The 22958-nt window shown below is 47.8% G+C and overlaps 1 protein-coding gene across 1 annotated transcript in view; it reads left to right on the top strand.

Moving 5' to 3' along the window:
- Positions 1 to 21392, top strand: part of CPS1 (carbamoyl-phosphate synthase 1) — a 199818-nt gene extending 178426 nt beyond the window's left edge. The window contains 3 exon segments of the mRNA XM_077324194.1: positions 269 to 343; positions 10833 to 10931; positions 20669 to 21392. Coding sequence (XP_077180309.1) covers positions 269 to 343; positions 10833 to 10931; positions 20669 to 20878 — 384 coding nt within the window. The 3' untranslated portion in view covers positions 20879 to 21392.
- The last annotated feature ends 1566 nt before the right edge of the window (positions 21393 to 22958 follow it).

Here is a 22958-nt window from a genome sequence, read left to right as displayed (position 1 = left end):
GGGTTGATCCTAGGCAGGTTATACAGCAGCCTGTGGACTCTAGTCACTAGGCATGTCCAGGGAACAGCTGGTTACTACAGATCCAAGGTGCAGGAGAAGGGCGAGAGAGCTGGGAGGACCTAGAAGGACCTCTGTTGTTACTATCACCATCACATGGTGTGGCCTAAACCCTCTTATTCTCCTTTCAGCAAGACAGAGATTGTGAAGGTTATGATTTCATCGAGTTAATGATCTTCCTTCCCCCCCCCCCTTCCTTGTTTTTGTCCAGGCTCCGATGTTCTCCTGGCCTCGCCTGAGGGATGTTGACCCTGTCCTTCGCTGTGAAATGGCATCCACTGGGGAGGTATCTAATGATTAGGAATTTTGAACTCATGGCACCAATACAACATGGTCTCAAGCTAACGTGAGCTTGCATGTTTTCCGTCTCTCTCTTCCACTGTGCTCCACACTAGACTCTTACAGCCTTTCCACTGACCAGGATTCCTCTTGGACCAGTAAGGCAATTTTGACTCATAGGTTTAAGGTTGCCAACCTCCAGGCTGCAATATGTATGTGGAACCATTTGATGCAATGAAAAATATTTTCAAAAAATCTCTTCAACTATTTGGGGTGTAATCCACATTACTACTGTAGGATAACCTCCTTTGTGAGACACAAAGTCACAGTCTACAGAAATCTTTCAGAGGTAGATTCTTCTTCTCATTCACAAAAATGAGAAGCATGCATGCTGAATGGGAGATACACCTGTAGGTAGCGGTGTATGTGAACGAGATCTTGAGGTTCTTGTGAACTGTAAGATAAATATGAACAGAGTGTGATGCAGCAGTAAAGAAGGCCAATGCAGTCCCTTCGAAATCTCAAGATGTCCCAGTCCCACTGTATACCGCATTGGTCAGGCCCCACCTGGAGTACTGTGTGATGTTCTGGAGGCCTCACTTCAAAAAGGATGTGCACAAAATTGAGAGGGTTTAGAGGAGAGTGACAAGGATGATCCGGGGCCTGGGGACCAAGCCAGAAACCAGGGTCCAGTCTGGGAGGTCGGGAGCCAGAGGGACAGTTCACAGAGTAGACGGGGCCGGGAGTGGAGTCAAGCTGAACCAGGGTCAAGAGGCAGTCAAAGCCAAACCAAAATCAGAAGTCAAAGCTGTGGGTCTGGAGCCGGGAGCATTGTTAAGGAGTCAAGCTGAGATCAGAAAACCAGGAGTCAGGTAGTCAAAGTTCCCATGTCTCTCCAGCCATTTACTTGTTCACTATTTACACTTTCAGGCTGTAAATATTCTTTATTTGGATCTTCCTGAACTTTCCAGACTTGCAGGATTGATATTGGTCTGTCTGTCTGTATGTCTCTCTGCACCCCAAAATACAAAGTTGCTGGTAAGAGCTGAGCAAATCCCATAGCCCAAGAGGGACACCCCAACCACAGTCTGTGAGCCTCTACCATCCTCTCTAGATCGCTGCTCATCTCTAGATTATAATGATCAGCTCTGCAGGCAAAAATGGCTACTTTAGAGGCCGGACTCTGAGGCATTGTACGATTTTAAGACCCTCCTCCAAACCTCTAAGAATATCTCGAACCTAGGAGTAGCCAACCTCCAGGTGGGGCCTGGAGAGCTCCTGGAATTACAGCTCATCTGCAAAGTATAAAGGTCAGCTTCCCAGCCAGAAGGGGCACCTATGGAGTTTGGAAATGGTTGAGGAGAAGAAACATTTAAGGTCTCCCACGCAGGTTGCTATGGAGATGAAACACTTGAGGCCTACTGCACAGGGTTGTTGTGCAGATGAAAGAGGAGGCAAAAGAACCTCTGCAACAACTTCCAGTTTCACCTGCACAACAACCCTATGTGGTAGGTCTCTGCAGATAGTTGCTTGGCTGTTTCTCCCCTCCAGCAGCATGACCAGCCACAGCAGTACTTTAAGTGAGAAGGGGCTATTCTGTGGCCTCCCTGTCTGCCAACGGTTTGGCAGGAGGGGGAAGCTCCCTCCTTCAAAAGGAAGGCCCACACCCATGCCCTCAGACTCCCCTGCATTGCTCTTGGAAACGCCCCTTTCCCCTCTCCTTCCCCCCCTGCCCCATCCTCTTTCATGGCACCCACCTTCCTTCCTTCCTTCCTTCCTTCCTTCCTTCCTTCCTTCCTTCCTTCCTTCCTTCCTTCCTTCCTTCCTTCCTTCCTTCCTTCCTTCCTTCCTCTCCTTTCTGCCTCTCTCTGCCTCTTGCTCTCCGTCTCGCTTGCTCTCTTTTGGTCTTTCTGGCTTTCTTTCTAATTTCCTTCCTTCTATCCATCCACTGACCCCTTAATCTCCTTTCTTCCTCCCATCGATCCATTTCTCTTCTGCTTTTCTTTCTTCCATTCTTTCTCTCCAAGCTTACTCTTTCTCCCCTTCTCTCTCTTTCACTTTCTCTCCCTCTCCCTCTCTCTCCCTTTCTCTACGCCTGCCTAGCTGCCTACCTTCCCTCCTCCCTCCCTTTCAGGGGGGCCCTCCCACACCCACCCACTACCCACTAGAGCCCGCTGTATTCTTTTTACAGCGGGCTTAATTTCTAGTCCTTAAATTATAAGAAAATCTGACAAAATCAAGTAACCTGGGCTATGGAGGTTAGGGCACTTAAAATATTACAGATGAACTATTAATTGTAGAATCTTAAGTAGAACTACCCAGTAGATCCAACCAGCTTTTTCGTAATCACTTTGCCCACCCAAAACACCAGTGTGTAGTCTGAACGGAGCTTTTTACCCAGACCCAGTTTGAATGAATCCCTCCCATCTACACTGAATTCGATTTGCATTTTGATTTTGGGCGCTTTAAAATTCGCAACAAGCATGATTGATTTGTGGTGACCCTACCTTTCCCACACAGTATCTGAGTGATGAGATGGACCCGGGGGAGGGATGTTCCCGGCAGCCGGCAGATAACAGACCTCAACAGGAGTCTAACTCAGACTCAGATTCAGAGGAAGTGGCTGTACATCTCAGACAAAGCCGCCCAGATGGCCCTTTCAAAAATATATAGAGGAACTGTGGTAAGGATGTCTGTCCGCAGTCTTCATCCTCAGCTTCAAGGAAGTCTGTTCATTGCCCATGGTGATCTTTACTTCTGCTCAGATTCACCCAACCACTCTGTGAATTTTAAGTCTTGATAACTGAAGGTATTACTTGAGTGTTTTTAATATTCTTTGTTCCTGTTCCTCCTACCCATTGACCATCTTTTCATATTCTCATCCTTAAATTATAAACTTCAGAAAATCTGACAAAATCAAGTAACCTGAGCTATGGAGGTTAGGGCACTATACTACAGTTGAATCATTAATTGTAGAAACTTAAGCAGAGTTACCCAGTAGATCCAACCAACTTTTCTGCTGGATAAGAGTGGTAATCACTTTGCCCACCCAAAACACCAGTGTGTATTCTGCGCGGGGCTTTTTAACCAGTTCCAGTTTGAATTAATCCCTCCCATCTACACTGAATTCGATTTGTATTTTGATTTTGGACACTTTAAATTTCCCCTCTGCAACAAGCATGATTAATTTGTGGTGACCCTACCTTTTTCCCCACAGTATCCTGGAGTTGATATAAGCCTCAATATTTGAAAAACTGGCACTAGGATGAGTGCAGATATCAGCTCTTTGCGAAATAATTCTGCCTCATGCCTCCAATGCTGAACAAAAAAGTCTTCCCTGATTGGCCAGGGCGTCAGTTCAAAGTCTTCCTGGTTCCTGGTTGCAAGGCTTCCCTTAAAGTGACTGTACTCCAAAAGCCCTAACTTCTCTCATCAGAGATTTCCCTTTTGGTTTTTCCCCCCTCCTTTGCTGTCTCCAATCCTCCTCTATTCAAGTAAAGAGACTCCTGCTGTGTTTGTCTCCCCCCCCCCCCCACGTTCTAAGCTTCTACAGTCGAGTGCAGAACACTTTCAGTTTCATTGGGGGGGGGGGGGGACAGAGAAAGACCCGAGTTCAAATTGATCTGAAATAAGCAGGATCCACAATGGAATGAAAAGGAAGTGCATCAGCAGGCCTTCTCTGGCAGGTGGAGGGGATGAACTGGCTGGATTCCAATCCAATGCATTTAGGGTAGTCTGCAAGGGATTGGACTGTATAAATACCTAGTTCTGATCACTCAGTTCCACAGTAAAGTGCATGGCTTTTCTAGGTAACTAAACAGCTAAACCTTACTGGATTGAAAAAAATTATCGAGTTAGAGAATAGGCAGCAAGAAGCTCCTCACTCCATTTATTTATTATATTTATTATATTTATTTATTATTATATTTATTATATTGATATACCGCCCTCCCCAAAGGCTCATCTATTTCTTCACTTCACAATGAAGGGCTCAGAAGTCAGGAGCATTCTTATTAGATAAGAGCCCACAGGGAAGGGCAATAAAAACATTTTAATATTAATAAACAAATCTATAAATAATGAATGACTGCTCTTTCTACAGATGGAAACATGACTGCAGATTTTCGGTCAAACCCAATCAAAACACTTTATGTCAGAGGTGGGTTTTAATCACATGTTTAATAGAAGCAACACTGAAACTTGAGAGAGATCAGTCAATCTCTTCTTCATCTTCTTCATCTTCTTCACCTTCACCTCCATCATCCCCCTCTCCACTTTCTGGTCCTTCACTCATAACTTCTGTTGAAGGGGGGTTCTCCGATTTCTCAGCAGAGCTTTCTCTGTCTTCATCTGCTGCTGAAGATGCTGCTTTTGGACTGGTGGCCTCTGTTGTTCCTGAACTCTTTTTCTCAATGGACATCAGAAGGAGTAGAAGGTGTTGGTGGTGGAGGTAGTGCAGGAGGAGGAGCAAGTTCTGCTGGTGATGGAGGTGGAGTAACAGGGGGAATCCGTTGTTCCAACATTGATTCAAATAAAAATTCTTCAACACTGGGCTCTCGTAACGGTGGGGTTCCCATGCACCAACTGGTCAGATCCACTTCCTCCAAGTATTCTTCATCATGCAGTTTGTCCAGTGTGTTATTCTCCCGTTCATCCAGATTATAATATATATATTTGATCCAAAAAGGCTTATCCCTCAATGGAGAGGGTGTTCTGGGAAGCTCTTCATCTGGCAGGCGCTTCTTTTCTTTGCCCAGAAAGTTCCTCGGCTGCAAAATGCTGGCAGCTAACAGCCAAGATAATCAGAATGACGGTGGTCCCTGAAACAGCCAAGAGCAGCTTGTGTCCATAACTATATGCTGGAATCCCCTCATTTGCTAGCCTGCCTGAAGGCTTCTCCAGTTTTGTTGTGCTTGCTGAGGTCATATTAGCTGCATCCAAGGAGGGCCAAATATTCCATAGGGAGGAGATTTCATTGATGCGTCCACTGAGAAGTTTCATGAGGAGGTCTGTTTCAGTGATGAGTTTCACACAAGCCACCTGGAGTGTGGGTGACGTGCAATCTATTTTCAGGATGCGGATCATGTGAGAGATGAGTTTCCTCACCGGTGTGTTTGGGATGAGGTCAGTCAACTTCTCGTTCAGCTTGTTTTCAAAGACTTCACCCTCACCCTGAATGTTGTCATCTTGACGTGGAAAGAAGCCCGAAGGGGGAGAAACAGAAGTCCCCTGAGTTGAGGGCTCATTCAAGGAGGGTTCAGAGTCACCTGCCAAGATTTCTCCTGCAACACGTGTAGTTCCCTGTAGGAGCGGTTTCAGCAGCTCTTCTTTAGTCAGTATCTGTGACCCAAGTACCTTCTTCATGACTACCACAGAGTTTTCACCATTAGGGAGGTCTTCACTGTCTACTTCCATGGAGCCTTTTGGCTCTAGAACATTCGTCTGAGAGTCTGAAATGGAGCGTTTCCAAGAGGATGGAAGAGCTGCTTGGCGGGATTGAAGAAACAGAAGGGTGCACTGAGCTTCTGGGCCTTCTGCTAGTTTCCTCCCGCTATCTGCAGACCTTTTCCTGGCCTCGTTCGTTGGCTTCCCTAAAACTTGGTCAGACTGCTCATTTTGGACAGTTGTCTCTGTACTGACCTTGTTGAGGTCAACAATTTGTTCTTTCAGCGCTGCTCGCAGCAGACTGGTGAGAAAGAAAAGGTTTTTTAACTCAGTTTTGTCTGCCCCGTTTACGTCCAAAGGCTCATTTGCCTTCTTCTGCATTAACTGTTTGATGAAATTTAACAGGTTAAAATTGGAAATTAAGCTGGAGTAGTTCTGGGCCAAACCCAGAGTGTTGCGTTCAGTTCTCTCTGCCATGGCAAAATGTTAAGCAGTTTTCTCATTTCTAATGCCTTTGTGATTTCTTGCATCAGAGGCTCTTCTTTTTCACACGGAGTTAAATTTTTATCACATGACCCTGTGCACTCCAACTTGACAATGTCACCCAAAACATCAATGTCCTCCTGAATCCGGCAAATACAGCAGGACAGCTTCTTCGGCAAGACAAGTGTCCTCAACTGCAGAGAGGTCTGCAGCAGGTTCTCCAGGATCCCAGTCGTCACTTCAGGGGCATCAAGGTTTAGGACCTTCAGTGAGGGCAGCCTGTAAAAAAAGGAATCCTGAATGACCGCCAGGGGATTGTGGCTGAGATCCACCTTGAGCAAAAACTGCATGCCATGCCAGGCCCAGAATGTTCCTCAGTGATCTGTTCAATGATGTTGCCTCTGAGGTGGCAGGAGGTAGGGCAAGGCCCTTGAGCTTCCGCTAGCCCCATAAGAGGCACAAGGAACATCCAAAGGAAGAGGAAGCATAAGCCATATCAGCAAGGTGTATGCCACCGAGAGGGTCTTTGCAGACTGCACAGCAACCACTGTAGGCAAGCTTAATGTAGTCTGAAGATGTTTGTGACATCATTTAGCAGGATACTCAGCATTACAGCATAATCATCCCTATGGCAACAATGAAGGCTTTGCTTGAAGGGCAAGGACTGATGGGCTTGAGACACTAAAAGGAGCTGGGTATTGGCTACAGGCTGACGCTGGAGCCGTAGGGCCTACCTGGTGTGTTGGCGGGCAGCGCGGTAATGGCGGGCATGGGCCGAAGGTGGCCCACGTGGGGGGGGCAGTTTGGGAGGCGCTTTGCGCCTCCCAACTGGTCAGCCCCAGCTCAAGAGGCCAATCACACCTCCCAATTGGGCTCTCCACTTGTCAGTCCGGGGCCAAGGGGCCAATCATTGCCCTCCCCATCCTGGACAGTGCCGATCCCCACACCCCTTACTGCTTTATTTATACCGCAGAGCGGTGTAAAGATAATGAGACCAGACGAGGCAGATTTACTGTATATAAAACGACAAACTTTACTAGCTAAACAGGGTTAAGGGAACTGGAAGACAAAAAACAAGAAAATACTTAGCTCATTACAGGAGCTGTCTACCTTAGCTGCTACATGGTTGAGATTCAAGATGGATCTGCTCTGCCTAAAGCAGAAAGCTTCTCAAACAATGGGAGGAAGTAGAATTCTTTCTCTTCCTGCCAACTTCTGTACATGACAAACCAGATTCAGGCCATGGCCGGGCAGCTAGGAAATTTACATCTGAAAACAGACCATTTGACCCACTCTGCCTGTCCCCCTAGTAACAAGTGTAAACAAATAGTTTAACCCTTTGACTGACAGTCTGTAGCTGGCTCTTGCCAAGAGACAAAGTCCAGCAAGGAGAACCTCTAAGGAGTACAGCTCCAGAATGAAAGAAACAACCAACTTGACATGAGCCAGGGAGGTATGCCTGACATAACCTAATTCAAAAGAAATGCATGTAAACATCTGGAAGAAGTTCCTGACAGTGAGAGCGGTCTCTCAGTAGAACAGGCTTCCTCAGGAGGTGGTGGGTTCTCCATCTTTGGAAATTTTTAAGCTGAGGCTGGAGAGCCATCTGAGGGAGAGGCTGATTCTGGGAAGGTTCAACGGGAGGCAGGTTACAGTAGATGAGCGATAGTGTTGTGAGTGTCTTGCATAGTGCAGGGGGTTGGACTAGATGACCTTGGAGATCCCTTCCAACAATACGATTCTGTGTTTCTATGATTCTATGATTCTAGTAGAGGCACCCGGCTGCCTCAGAGAATAAGATAGCTTTATTGTGAAGAGAAACAAACTCTGTAGAGAAAGTTGTTATTATTCATAATTAAAATTCATATGCCTTCTTTTGCTTCCAAGTGGTCTTGAGGTGGCTAACAGCAGCTAAAGTATTACTGATCTCAATTAAAAACACAATACAAATAAGACTAAAATACAGCCCACATAAATAAATGAAAAGCTAAACCGAAGAGCTCAGCTTAGCTAAGTGTGGAAAAAGCTGATTTTCTGCCCCCTCCTGACTTTCCGAAGGGGAAGGATTTCATGAGTGAAAGGAATAGAGTTCAGGCAAGGGCTGAGGATTTCTTTTTTGTGCATTAGATGAAGGGAGATAATAGTTTAGCCATAAAAGAGATATTATTAACTTTTATGACTTCAAAAGATCCATATTCACAATTGCTGTAAAGCAGGAGAATTGGGAAGTTCTTGCTTACAAGTGAAGAGAGGCTAAAATTTCTCTACTATTAAAACAATCGCTTGGTCTATGGCTGTATTTCAAAGACCCACAGAGCTCTTAGTGGGTGTGGATTTGTGGAAGCTGTCAGGGCTCAGGTTGCCAGTAGGCTTGGAGAAATAGATCCAGTGGAAGTGGGCAGCTGAAGTTTCCTGTGAGTTTCCTAACATCACCAGTTCAATAACAGCCCGGTAAGACATGACCTGGTGCTTGCACAGGGGATACCTTTACCTTTACCTTTTAAGTCTTTATTAGAAAGGGAAGGCAGTTCTGTGCAGCCTGATCCCGTCAGATCTTCTTAGATCTCAGAAGTGAAGAAGGGCCAGGACCTGGGAGATCACCAGTATGGAGGGGCTTTGGCTCACTTTGCACACAGAAGGTCCCTGGTTCAATCCTTGGTACCGGCATATAGAAGGACCAGGCAGTAGGTAATGTGAAAAACCTCTGCTTGTGACCCTGGAGAGCCATGGAGAGAGGCTATGGATCAATGGCAGAGCCTCAGCTTGGTGTGCAGAAGGTTCCAGTGTTTGCACTCGAAAGTTCACACCCTGAATAAATCTTTGTTGGTCTTAAAGGTGCTCCTGGACTCTGATTTTATTGTGCTACTTCAGACCAACACGGCGACCCATTTGTACAATGCTATGGGAGACTGCCAGGACACCTGCAGATATCCAGCTCTGTTCAGCCTTAAACAAACTCCATTTCTCTAAGGGCAGAACCCTGTACAGAGGGAGGCCAAAACAATCACACCATCATTTGTGGGCAAAACCTCTATGGTGTAATTAGCTTCCACCATACTGTTTTGCCCAAAAAACAGAACGTCCCCCCGCCCCATCAGTTCGGGGTGATGTAGGCACATTGCATTTATTTCTGGCTTCTTGCCTGTTGGGTGGGGTAATTCCTCCCAATCTGGCCAGCTGGCTGATGGCCAAGAGAAGCACCCAACACCAGGGGACCCCTGCCTCATCTGGGTGGGGGGTGTCTGATATCCCTAACTATTTTGGCTGGCCTGGGCAGCTTTAGTTCCACCATGCTGACTACAAGCCCAGTACCACATGTGCACACATGGAATTTGTTATACTTTTGGTTTCCAGGGGGTCTTGTATGTTCTACTTGGTGTTGGAAGTGCACTGGATTTACTGCTGCCCTTTGTATTTGCACAAAGCCAGCCCCCCCTTCTTCCTTGTCCCCAGAGTCATTGGTACTTCTTGAAAACACCTGGTTAAAAATGTGCAGAGCCATCCAATCCCTTTGGCAAGTCCTTTTCTATTCTGCTTCAAGATGGCCTGTTCTAGACTTGTGGCCCTTCCTCTGTACCCTGAAACAACACAGGCCTTCTTCTCCAGCGCACCACCCCACCCCAACACACTGAAGAGATCTGAAGAATTTGCAAGCTAACATGCGCTCCTGTGACATTTTGTTTTGTCCCCACTAACGATGTTGCAATGCTTTTTTCTAGGGAACTGTTAGTAAAATGATAGATGTTACTAGATTTCTAGTTTTCTTCCTTTCTGACTTGTTTGCAGCTGATATTTCTCTGGTTAGGCTCTCTGGAGGGTTTCCAGGTCCTCCGGAAATGTCTAGACGTTCATGCCAGGCAAGCCATAGCTGGCTGTGGTGCTGATTTAAGCGCGGTGTTCACAGCCCCAGCTATTATTTAAACTTTAAGTGTTATGAACATTTTGCAACACACAGGCCTACTGCGTGAACCAGAAGCTGTACTTGGTGTCCATATAATTCCTAGCAGGATCTATTTCTGGAGCTCCGTGGTGTGCTATTTGAGAGTAAAGCATTGCTTGTTCTTTCTTTATTGCTTAATTAAAATATAGGATTTGCCTGTGTCGATCTGCCATTTTCCCAGCTGGGTTCCAAACAAGAGGCTTTCCTTAAACAAGAGCATTTTGTTCCTTCCCTTCAAACAAATGGTGACTGGATTTTGCTTTGGATTCCAAGTATTGGGATACCTGAATTTGCCCCGTCATAGAAATGTGCCACTGAGTGCAATAAATCAGTCTCCCAAGAAGGATATTGCAAAAAAGGCAAGTTTACATTTATTCAAGTAGTTCAAGTTCACAGCTGAAAGGAGAGAGAGAGAAACGTAGTCCTAGTCTGCACACAATAGATAATGCACTTTCAATGCACTTTAGCAGTGCACAGGAAAATCCAGCTGCCAAAGCACATTGAAAGTGCATTATCCTATGTGTGCAGAATGGCCCTAATCTCTCACTATCACAATGGCCCACTTGTCTGGCATTCTATAGGGGATGCATTACCTCTACAAGAGAGGCCTGCAGAGACATGTGGCTGTATGGAAGGATCAAACCAGAATTACTTTTTTCCACTCTCCCCTCTCCCCGCCCCCTTTTAGGTGGCCTGCTTTGGAGAAAACGTCCATGCTGCCTTCATGAAAGCAATGCTTTCGGCAGGATTTAAGGTCCAGTAGAAAGGAATCCTACTTGAAATCCAAGTGAGCTGTCGTGATGGAACAAAACCAGGGAGGGATCTGGTGGCTTCCCTGCTAGAATGCAGTGGGTGGAGAAGTGCCATTGCTCAAAAGGAGGACCTATACTTGCATGCAGAAAGTCCCATTCCTTGCATTCTCCTTCACCGGGGAAAGTGGCCATTAATGAGGGACATGGAGTGGTGGGCCCAGCGGCACGGGCCTGCAATAGCCAGAAAAGTTAGCAGAGTGCTTTGTTATGCTGGCAGGGGTAGTCAAACTGCGGTCCTCCAGATGTCCATGGAAAGCTGGCAGGGACTCCTGGGAATTGTAGTCCATGAACATCTGGAGGGCCGCTAGTGCATGTAGCATCATGCGTTGCTGCCTTCCCCTTTTCAAAAAATGTGGTCTTTTTCTTTTGCAAAATGGTGACAGCTTGGACCTTTGTTTTAGTCACACCATCCTGTGCCCTTGATCACCTTCCCTCTTCCCCCCAAAGTGTCCTGAATATAATTTAAAAAATAAACCCTGGGTTATAATGCTACTGTGCAAGATAGTTTTTTTTTAAAAAAAACTTAGAAACAGCGTTGTAACGTGATCACCCCCCTCCCCTTTTTAAAGGTATTTTTTAAATAGAGGGTGGGAGAGGAGGACAAAGGAAGGGGGCAGGAGGACAGCAGAGGAAGGGGGTAGGCCAAATGACCCAAAATTGTGGGACACGGGGAAAACACTATTGCACTAATTTCTGCATTACGCAGGCCTGGATTAGGCTCTGCGTTGACTGACAAAATTGCTGTAGGTCAGATGGCAATTTGAGACCGCGGCTGAACGGTCAAATTTTAATGCAGAAAAAGACAGAAAAGCCGTCCCTTTAAAAATGCAGATCCGAATGATATTGCTAGTGTGCAAGCAGTCCCAGACTCTAGTTGTGTTAATAAACTAGTGTAACAGCTATTTATTAGGGAACACTAAACAGGCCAGGTAAGAAGACAGTCAGATCTTGCTGGGTGGATGGGAGGGAGACTTAGGAAGCATCTCTATCCCCCCCACACACTGCAAGCAGGCAAGATGCAGAAGAAGCAGGAAGCAGGCAGGTGTCCCTGGGAGACTCCACCTAGCCCTAGACTCAGAGGGACAGCACCAGAGAGAGCAGAAAGGGTTCCTGTCTGTCTCCCTGACGCTGTGGGAAGGAACCTTCCCCTGCTGCAGGCTGAGGCAAAAGGCATCACACAGGGCACAACCTGTGGGAGCCACTGGCTGTTGGTGCCAGCTCAGTTGTCTGACGAGGTTTTGATATCTTTCTCTTTGCCTCTTTGGAAACTGAACGGATTCCACCTTTGGCTGTCCCAGGCGAGGAGAGCCATCGCCTCTTGGCCATTGTCATTCGTAATACCTCTTCCATGCATGGGAAGCAATAACTGGGTGGAGGGAGGCCTCTGCATTGCAAAGCAGCAAAGCACACCCTGATGCATTCGGAGTTGGAAATAAGACTTGGGAATATGCCTCTCAGAACAATAAAAGCAAGCAGGAACTCCCCCCACCCCCTCCAGCCCCAAAATAAAATAAATGCAAGCCGCTCTTCTCCCCGCAATGCTTCTTCTCTGCCTCGGGGTAATTACAAGCTGCAGGAGATACAGAAGTGTGTGAGCCGTTCATAAATCTCCTCAAGGCCTGCCCGTCTGTTCCCCAAATGATCCCTCACTACGTCTGAGATTGGAAAATGCGAGGGGTCTCATAAAAACAATGGATGGCCTTTTTCAATCCCCCTGCTGTGCTTGTAATAAGCTTACGCCCTGCATAAAGTCAATAAGAAAATAATTAAAAACAAAACCAGCTTCCCAGTCTGTGAGTGATTATTACAGACGCGGAGACACTGCGTAGGAATTGGGTCCACCGGTTGCAGCACAAGGAGGTGAGCCTGAGGAAGGGTGAGTGGGGTGGGGGGGGGCGGGACCCAAAGGGTATAAGGCAGTGGTCCCCAACCTTTTTATCACCGGGGACCGGTCAATGCTTGCCAGTTTTACTGAGGCCCGGGGGAGGGGTAGTCTTTTGCCGAGGGATGTTGCCGCTGCTTTTTGAGCCCCTGCTCCACTTGCTTTCCCACCGGTGCCCCTGACTTCCCGCTGCCCGCAGGGGGGCGCTGCCAGCAGAGCTATACAGTGCCATGCCGAGGGGGAGCCCCAGCCATGGCGGCCACCGGAGAGCACCAAAGGTGAGCTGGCGGCAAAGTGGCAGGGCAGCCCCCGAGGCAGCAGCCGGGGAGGAGGACGAGGAGGAGCCGCGGCCCGGTCCCGACTGATCCACGAACCAGCACCGGTCCCCGGACCGGGGGTTGGAGACCACTGGTGTAAGGAATCTATCATTGGGGTCCAGTTCAGGAGGCCTAGAAAAGAATGAATAGCCCTATGCAAATCAGATTCACTCTTGTCCATTCATTTGCCTGCTGACCCAGCATGCAAGTGAGAGAAGGGGTGCTGTCGTGGGTGGAGGACTGCAGTGCCCCCAATTGCGCCAGGCCCAGCGGTGTGCGGCGTCACGTTGCAACTCATTTATGGGGATTCCCGCGTGGGAAAAAGGCAAACTGCAGGACAAATATTGAGTCCAGCCAGGCATCTTTGAGACCAACCAGGTTTTATTCAAGGTGAAATGTCGGAACTGTCAGCTTTCCGCAGGGCCTGTAAGACGGAGCTGTTCCACCAGGCGTATGGTTGAGGCCAGGGTGCGTCCCGGAGTCTCCATGGGTGGATCCCTTCACACTGGTACATCAGGATCCTCGATCCCAATGAGAAAGGGCTCTTGGCCCCCTACAGTTGGACAGAGGGGGAGAGTGGGGGGGAAGGGTTAGAATGCCGTATTCGCCATCTTTTTAATGTCCATTGTTTAATGTTAATTTTTAACGGGTTTCAATGGGGTCATACTGGTTTTTATGGTTTTATTGTGAGTCCGCCCTGAGTCCGAATGGAATGTGGTGGTATATAAATGCAAAAACAAACAAACAAATCAATAAGGCAAGCCTTCTTGTTCACATACATTAAAGCCTTGTGGGACTGGACTCAAGCGTTGTCCTGCTGCTTCTGCCACCCACCTGACAGCAAACGTATGTCAGAGATTATTAGGGAAGGGACTGAGATGGCAGAGCCCCTGTGTAGATCTGGGGTGTGGCCTTATTTGGAAGACTGTGCCCAGTTCTGGCCACTGTATCTACTGCAGAGCTAAAAGGAGGAGAAGGAGCAACCCAAATAATTTGGGGGTTTGAGCACCTTTCCTCTGAGGAAAGGCTAGAGAGACTGGGAACTTTCCATTTAACAAGGAGATGACTAAGGAGGGACAGGAGAGGGGTTAGAAAAGGTATGCAAGGGGTCAGTGCACACCTACCCTATTTGGTGCCTGGGGCAGGTGACGCAGGGGCTGGGGTGGGGCCTCCTCAGAGAAATACCCACCTGGAAAGTGGGACCACCCAGTGTTGGAAGTCCCGCTGACTTCCAGGTAGGCATGGTGGAGGGACTGGCCACCTCAGGCCATGGCCCCCTTGGCTCATTGCCGCCATCAGGAAGGGGGAGGGGGGACTGGCAGTCACTGGGCTGGCCCACACCAATGCCTGTGCGAGGGCGGTGGGGGCTGAGTAACAGGTCAGGGGGCTGGGGTGCAGATGCCCCGCAATCCAGAGCAAAGACCATAAGGATTCACACTGGGCAGTCATTGGCTGTCACACCATCACAAGAGGCCTCTACACCCAGCCTCAGGTCCACAGTTTCTGGGAGCTGGCCCACCTGCGGCCAGTGTGCACACCTCTGAACTGTCCCTGATGCCCACCAGGGTGGGTATCAGGGGTATAAGCCAGTCTGGATGTGTGTCTTCTAGTGCCAAGGAGGTTTGACGGAACCCACCAGTGGTCCCCTCAAGTACTGTATGGCATCCAAGGCATGTGCCCTGGCCGCCGTACCCTAAATACTGTCACACTGCAGTTGAGCTCCCCAATAAGCAGACTCTTGGTTGAAGAAATCTTTTTATGGAAGGTTAACAAAGCAGGCATCTGAAACCCTTTGCTGCAACTAAAGCTTAGCATAAGCCCACCTCACTATAAGGCTATTCCCAGGTCGCCACCCACCCCAGCGCCCTTTGGCACCAGAAACTCAGACAGCAACCCTATTTCCATCTGTCACAGGAAAGTGAGCAGCGTGCATTCTAGAGAGATGTGACAGAGCTCTTTGAATGCTCCCCAGCTACATTTGAGTGGGTGTAAAGCTTAGGCATTAGTCTTTAGGGGGATTGCCCCATCGGTGTGCATCATGCCTGTTGTACCTACTTGGCTACATCTTTTATATTATTACTAGCAGAAAGGCCCATTGTATATCTGAATACAACGGGCACTAGATCACCCCCCTCCCCACCCCAGGTAGACCAGCCAAGGCCTGGAGAGGCCTCAGCGGGCATTTTGGGGCAGGGGAGGAGGTGCTGGGGGGAAGTCCTTTCCCCCCTGCAGCCCCCAAAAGACCTCAGTGGGCCTTTTTGGGGTGGGGGAGCGCTGGCAGGCACTCTGCCCCTCCTCCCACCGTCCAGTGTGCCAGGCCTTTACCCTGAAGGGCTTGTGATCTGCAGTTGTTCCCCACCTTGAAACAGCCCTTGTGCCAGAGGAAGGGGTCGGCAGAGACACACAGCCCACCTCCAGTAAGGAGCAGGCCTCCTGCCAGAGATGGAAGCCAATGTGACACTTTGGTTTTGTGGTTGTTGAGAGTGTGGCTCTCTGTGAGCAGCAAGGTGAGTCTTACCGGATCAAACAGAGGACAGGCTATAAAGAAAAGTTGTTAAGTGTGTTCATCCGGTAGCTGCAAGATCTAGGTTCAAACCCCTGCTTGGGCCATGGGGATTTGCTGGGTGGTCTCCGACCAGTCATTCGGCCTAGCCAACCTTGCAGGGTTGATGTGAGGAGAGGAGAACGATGTAGGCGCCTTTAGGGCCCCCTTTGGGAAGAAAAGTGGGGCATAAACAATAGGAATCAATACAGTTCAAGGTGCTTCAATCCTCTGGACGTTGCTTGTTCTGTGCACCCTTGAATCCAATCCAGTCCTGACGGCACCCAAGGACTTCATGGTCAAGGAGATCTCTCCTTTTTTCAAGAGTGACACCGCATCAGGAAGTTCAGATGACACTGTTTTGTTAGGAAAAAAGGAGGAGGTGGGAGCCCGTTTTAGGATGCTAATGAAAGGGCTTTGGCTGGCACCCGGCATTTTCTATTAAGCCACATTAGCTGAATAGCTCCTTTCATTCCTTTCCTGATTGGGCTATTTAGTGATCCTTGTTGGGAAATGTGCATCTGCCTGACATCTGTGGTGCGGAACTGCTGAATATCCTAAAATGCCAAGAGCATTCAAGGAGTGCTTTATTTTTGGATTGCAGCTAATACGGACCAATTTGTTGGTGGCCTCATACCCTGGGGTGGGGTGGGGGGTGCATTCTGGGTGTCCGTGGGCCCGGAATGCGTCTTGGCGGTGCCTTTTCTGTCTTGAGTAGTGAGAAGTTCAGAGTTGCCCTTATGTGTTTGTTGCATTTGAAGAAAAGCACGCCTGAGGTGAAGAGCAAAGCCTGACAGCAAACTTACTTGGCTGCAAATGGAGATCCTGTGTGTGGGGGATTTCTATGCGCTCCCTGTGGCCAGACTGCTTGTGCCCACACCTCTGCATGGAATCTGCCAAAGGTTTCCAGCAGACCAGAGCACATAGGCACCCCTTGCAAGTGATACTGGCAGCGTTTGGATACGCAGAGTGAGCAGAGCACCAGACAAGGTGGGCATGTCCACAGCTATGCTTCCCAACTATATTCTGCATGATCACCCCGCTTCTGAGGTTACTTGAAGCCCGAAGAATGTTTCAGGGGTTTCTCAATGGTGAAAAAGTTGAGGAAGGCTGATTTAGCTAGTTGTCTGCAGTCATTCTTCTGTTCAACTCCTGTCCTAGAGGAAAGCAGGGAGGAAGTGCACTCAAAAAGCAGGAAGTCTTCTGTTGAGCCAATCTGGACACTGGGGGAGGGGGGTAATTTGCAAACCATCAGAAAAGCCCTTTGCTATCTGTGCTGAATATACCGTTCATCAAATGCCTCCTGCAGGACATCCTTGATATTCTGCTCAGTTATGCACACTGCAGGTCTTGCACATTCCAACTGCTGAGCTGTGATTTGTGTTGGCAGAGTTTAAATATGCAGGTGGTGGAGCACCAAGCGGCTTAAAAGAATGAGAGAGTTTTATTTAGAAGAGAGAAACAACTTTGCATAGAAAGTGGAGAGAGAGTGCTAACGGACTGTGTTCGGCATTCATCCCGTCTGTTCGCGGGACAAGCAGGGAGGAAGCCTCCATCTAAGCCAAGAGGAGATTAGTTGAAAAATGCCAGGAGGTTCCTGATCCAACGGACCTGCGCATCTCCCACAATGCCCCCTGCAGAATATTCTTCATACGCTGTTGAATCACGCACATGACAGGTCTTTCCTGTTCCATGAATTCACAGGTTAGCTCTACCGGAAGCGTGCCAGAAGCCAAAATGAATAGAAAGGCTGAGAAAGGCAGTGTTCAGTGATCCCACATCATGGCTGTTGGTTGGCGTCATGGCTTTGGGTGGGGAGGGGATCACTTGGACATGAAATTGGTGCCCCTGTGGGTTGGCAGGGAGTTGTAAGTTCCTGCATTGAGCAGGGGGTTGGACTAGATGATCCCATAGGTCCCTTCTAACTCTATGATCCTATGATTCTTCAGAAATGCTTGCACAAGAAAGCTCGTGCCATGAATAAAACATGGTTGGTCTTCAAGGTGACCCTGGACCCAAACTTCGGCGTGCTTCCCTAGATCATCATGGAGACCCGCCAGAATTGATCTGTCTTTTTAAGGGTTCACTTGGAATGTGAGGCATATTTTTAAAATAGGTAAGTGCAGGATTTGGGTTTCCCTAAAACAGACTTGCTCAGATGACTCCCCCTTGCTTTCGCATTCAGTCCAGGTCAGAGCTGCTTGCACGCTACAGAAATAGCAGGTTGAGGAAATTCTCCGATACTTTTTATATTAGCTGAATTGGTTCAGCTCCCTAAAAATCAATGGCTTTGCGCATCAGCTGTGGGGCTGAGCCTGTATTCAAAGCATAATTGTACAGTCGCACAAAAACATGTTACAGGAAATGAGAAAATCCATTTCAAAATTGAACTCTTTGATAGTTGACGGTAAATAAGCTGGTAACTCCTTACTTCTTTGAGGCAAACTGTTTTCTTGTCCCCAGCTTCGACATCTGCAGCAGCTGGCATGAATGTTGACAGGTGTAATTTCTTTTTGAAGAGAGCATTGTTTTGTATGTCAGGAGAGCTCAATAACAGGCTTGATAGAAGTTTGCAAGGCTGCTGCGAGAACCGGAACCTCAAGGAAACAGAACGCTTCTGCAGCTGGGGAGCGGGCCAGACCCATATTTGTATTTTCCGTTCAGCACTCAGAACCCAGATGCGGCTTTCCCCAAAGTTCTTGCCTCAAAGCTATAGGTGGATCCATTTCTTGCTTCAGAGCCTTCTGACATGGTCAGGGAGGGCAGCTCCTATTGGGATCGCATCCCCAGATCTGCTTGGGGAAGTTTTGTGAAATCAGGATGGAACTAACATTGCTAGGGCAGAATCTCAAAAACTTCTCTCTTGCCCCAGAGAGACGGACCAGAACCAATGGGATGGAATTAATTCAAAAGAAATTCCGTCTAAACATCCGGAAGAAGTTCCGGACAGTTAGAGTGGTTTCTCAGTGGAATAGGCTTCCTTGGGAGGTGGTAGGTTCTCCATCTTTGGAGATTTTTAAACAGAGGCTGGATAGCCATCTGACGGAGAGGCTGATTCTGTGAAGGTTCAAGGGGGTGGCAGGTGACAGTGGATGAGCGATTGGGATGTGAGTGTCCTGCATAGTGCAGGGGGTTGGACCAGATGACCCATGAGGTTCCTTCTAACTCTGATTCTGTGATTCCTTACACAGCTCCCAAAGTTCTGAAGGGCCTCCAAGGTGGCACTCTTTCTCCAGGCATTTGGTTGAGGCCAAGGTTGCACTCTGCGGATACTAATCTCTTGGTGGTACTTGGACCTTGGGATGTTCGCCTGGCCCCAATCAGGGCCAGGACCATTTTGGTCCAGGGCCCAGCCTGCTGGAATGAGCTCCTGGAAGAACTGAGGGCCCTGCAGGAGCTCTCACGGTTCCGTGGGGACTGCAAGATGGAGCTTTTCCACCAGGTTTTTGCTTGAGGCCAGGGCGCGGAAGATCAGAGGGGCCCTTCCAGATTAGATTAGTCATCTATGCAGTTGGATTGAGGGCTATTTGAACTTGGGGGTGGGATCTTTTTTGCTGCCAGTTTATTCTTTTATTGGGGGATTGAATAAGATTTTAATTGTTAATTTTATGAATGTGGGGTTTTATCTCTATGTAACCCATCGCGAGGCAGCTTTACTGATATCGACAGGGAATAAATCCAGCAACAACAACAATAATAATGCAGATCTGGCTGCATCCACAAGGGGCCCTTTCTCTGCAACTGAAGCAAACTTGCCTAACAGATCATGCTAAACCAGGTAAGGCCACTAAATCTCACTAAATCCAGCCAGCAACGGAGTAGGGCATGGTAGCATGTTGATGGATGATAAAATAATACCCAGCCTGCAGGTCATTTTCTCCAATCATCCAGTCTTTCTCTCTTCCTTTCTATGCACCCAATACAGCTAGATCTTGCAAAATGTTAGTTAGGCTTTTGCAGCAAAATGAAACAACCTTTCCCTCTCTTTTGCTTAATTTCTCTCCCTCTTGTAAAACCTTTGTTAATTTATGAAAGGCAGGCGTTAGTATTTTCCCCATGATCTAACCAAGTAGTAAAAACAATCTCTCTTATTAAATAAGGCCTATCATGACAGTAACCTGGTTCAGGGTGTTCCTATTCTGTTCATTTTGGCAACTTCCATCATCATTCTGGGAGTGGCGGCCAGTGTTCATTTTTGGATGTGTCTGTGTGCTGATCTTGGATCGTAATAAAGCAATTGATAAGAAAGAAAGAAAGAAAGAAAGAAAGAAAGGAAGGAAGGAAGGAAGGAAGGAAGGAAGGAAGGAAGGAAGGAAGGAAGGAAGGAAGGAAGGAAGGAAGGAAGGAAGGAAGGAAGGAGAATCAGGGCTTTCATGGCAGTGGAGAAACATTCGTCCTTGGTTTGACTGTTTCTTTGAACTGTTTCAAATCCAAGTGGGCTTTTCCACTCAGTACCAGCCTGTTCTTTCATTTCTGCACACCCAGCTTTCTGTCCTCCTCCATCATCACCTCAACCCAGACCCCCCCCCCCAAAACGAAGCAGATTTCAAAATCCACCCCCCCCCCGGTATTACTTTGTTAATGAGGAATACATTTTTGTGCAAATTTGACCATCATGCGTGATCCATCCTGACTGCAAAATTTCATTCCAAATTTGCACGTTTTGTAGCCCAGTGACCCCTACTGTGCTAAACCCTGAGAAACAAACCTGGCAAACAGTGGCTCTGAAGCTTGTTAATCTACAATAACTTGCCAACTATAGTAAAGCCCTTTATAGCTTTCTGTGGCATTCACTTTCAGGACGTGGGAGAGGTCTCCAGCTAACTCAGAGCTTTCCTACATGCCTCACTCTAATCGCAGAGATTTACTGCGGGTGATGAAAAACCCACAGGGCAAACAGGTGGCTGCAAAAGGGGCGTCTGCTCCTCAAACCTGGGCCTTGGGACCCACTTCTCTTCATCTTTCTTGCAGAAGTCCTTCCATCCTGAAATCCTTGATGAAGCTGGGCGGCTGCAGAAGCGAGGTTTCAAGGTACGCGGCTGTATCTATGAAACTTGGAGACCATCTGTGCTTGGTGGGAGGATTACAAACCCAGCACGGTTGTCGGAATCTTACCGGGAATTGCCTCTGTATATTGGCACACAGAGTGTGGCTGGCAATTGCTTTGTGACTTATCTTTGAAAAGCGAGAGAGATGTGCCACGCAGCGATGTTGTCAGAGACCGATGTGGCAGAGAGTGGCGGGAGGAGGGGGAGGATAGCAGCCATCTCAGGGCCTCCTCGCTCTTCTTTGGCATCATGGCCTTCTTGTGACATTCCCCAGTCACGCTCCTCATCTCTGGCTTCCATGTTTGGGGCAGGAGAATTTACTGCCTGTGAAATCATGCCGGGCATTTCAGTTTACTGGAAGAGAAAGGGTGAGTCAAGGCCTAGTCCCTGGGCTTAGACACAGATTTCTTTTGGAGTTGTGTCTGCTGCTCAATCCATCAATAATGTATTGTGGTCATGGAGCAGCAGCATGAAATATATATGAGTGGAGTGGGGATAAGAATATCCAAGTGGAGACCCACTAGACTTGATGAGGGATCTCTCCCTACTCTTAGCTTTCTTCTTCCACCACTGCAGCTCCTGTCCTCCCCGACACACACTGAGTTTCATGAGAATACATGAGAATACAGTCAGGCCCTGAGAGGGCCTCTACAACAGAGCTAGTCAACCTGTGGTCCTCCAGATGTCCATGGACTACAATTCCCACGAGCCCCTGCCAGCAAATGCTGGCAGGGGCTCGTGGGAATTGTAGTCCATGGACATCAGGAGGACCACCGGTTGACTACCCCTGCTCTACAAGATAGCTGACCACCTTATATTCCCCCTTACATCACAGGAGTGCATTTAAATTTTAAACCACCGAAGAAGACCCCAGAGAGGGTTGAAACGTGGTTGGTGCTTTGGTCATTTATCCATGTGTCGCAATGTTTTGGATTTGTGCATTACAGCGTGATATACATTGATGTTTTTAAAGTTTTATATGTGCACATGTAATAAATATTTACATTTTAATTTTTTTTATACTTATACCTATTCTGCTGTTGTTCAACCTTTTAGGTTCCTAACTTACACACACAGGTATTGTTACTTTGTCCCCTCTTTTGTGGGAACAAACACACCAAGGGGGGATATTGCCAGGGCACCGCAGCCCCCCACCACGGAAAGAAGAGGAGACGGGTGCATTGCCTGACCATACATGGATAATGCTTTCGTTTATAGGGGGATATAAAAACCCCAATGCATTTATTTATCATATGGCACATATGTGCAATGTAGCCAGCACATCCTAAGATTCAAAGTATTGGTACTTACCTTTAAAGCCTTAACCCAGTGGTTCTCAACCTTCCTAATGCCACGACCCTTTAACACAGTTCCTCATGTTGTGGTGACCCCCAACTATGCAAGTGTTCTTTCACAGAAATTAGCCCCAAACTGACCAATGGTGTGAAGATCCATTGTTCAGGATTGTATATAAATTGTTTTTTCCCCGGGGTTTCTCAGTTCACTTCTGCCTCTTGACCCACCATGCCGATCTTGCTCTTTTCCGCTGCTCCAGACAGATGAACGTTCTATCTCGATCTACCCCGCAAGGCTGTTGTGTGGCACATGAAGGAGGAGCAGCAACAATGGTGGCACCCCTCTGGCCAAGCTGCTCACCCTGCTGCAACCTGTGTGAAAGGGTTGTTCGATACCCAAAGGGGTCCCGATCCCCAGGGTGAGAACTGCTGCCTTAAACAGTCTGGGACTGTATCTGCAGGACTGCCTCTCTCAGTACACCCCATAGGATGCTACATTCAAGTCAGAAAAGTCTGATTTAGGTCCCCAGGCCTAAGGAAATCAAACTGGCCTCAAGCAGAGGCCTGGGGGAATGCTCTGCCAGATGACATGAGACCCCTGTCTGTGGGACTTTTGATAATTCTGCAGGGCTTGGAAGACACAGCTGCTCTGCCAGGCCAAAAGTAACACCTCACACCCTTACTGTCTCTGCCTGACCTCTCCAGGCTAAGACTTTGTACTCCAGTCCCTTCTCCCTTCCCCAGAGAAAAAGTACTGTGGTCAATTTTAATGCAAATGTTTTATGGTTGTTAACTTTGACTTAACTTGAATTTTATATAGGGATTTTATCTACAGTGCACAATGTAATCCGTTCTAAGTTACCAAAGACAGGACAGAATGCAAATCCCCGAATACATAAATTAGCAATGCGTTATTCA

This window comes from Paroedura picta, chromosome 2 (assembly GCF_049243985.1).
Source record: "Paroedura picta isolate Pp20150507F chromosome 2, Ppicta_v3.0, whole genome shotgun sequence".
Lineage (NCBI taxonomy): Eukaryota > Metazoa > Chordata > Lepidosauria > Squamata > Gekkonidae > Paroedura > Paroedura picta.
The sequence above is the reverse complement of the archived record's forward strand: the minus strand, read 5'-3'. Positions and strand labels throughout refer to the sequence as shown.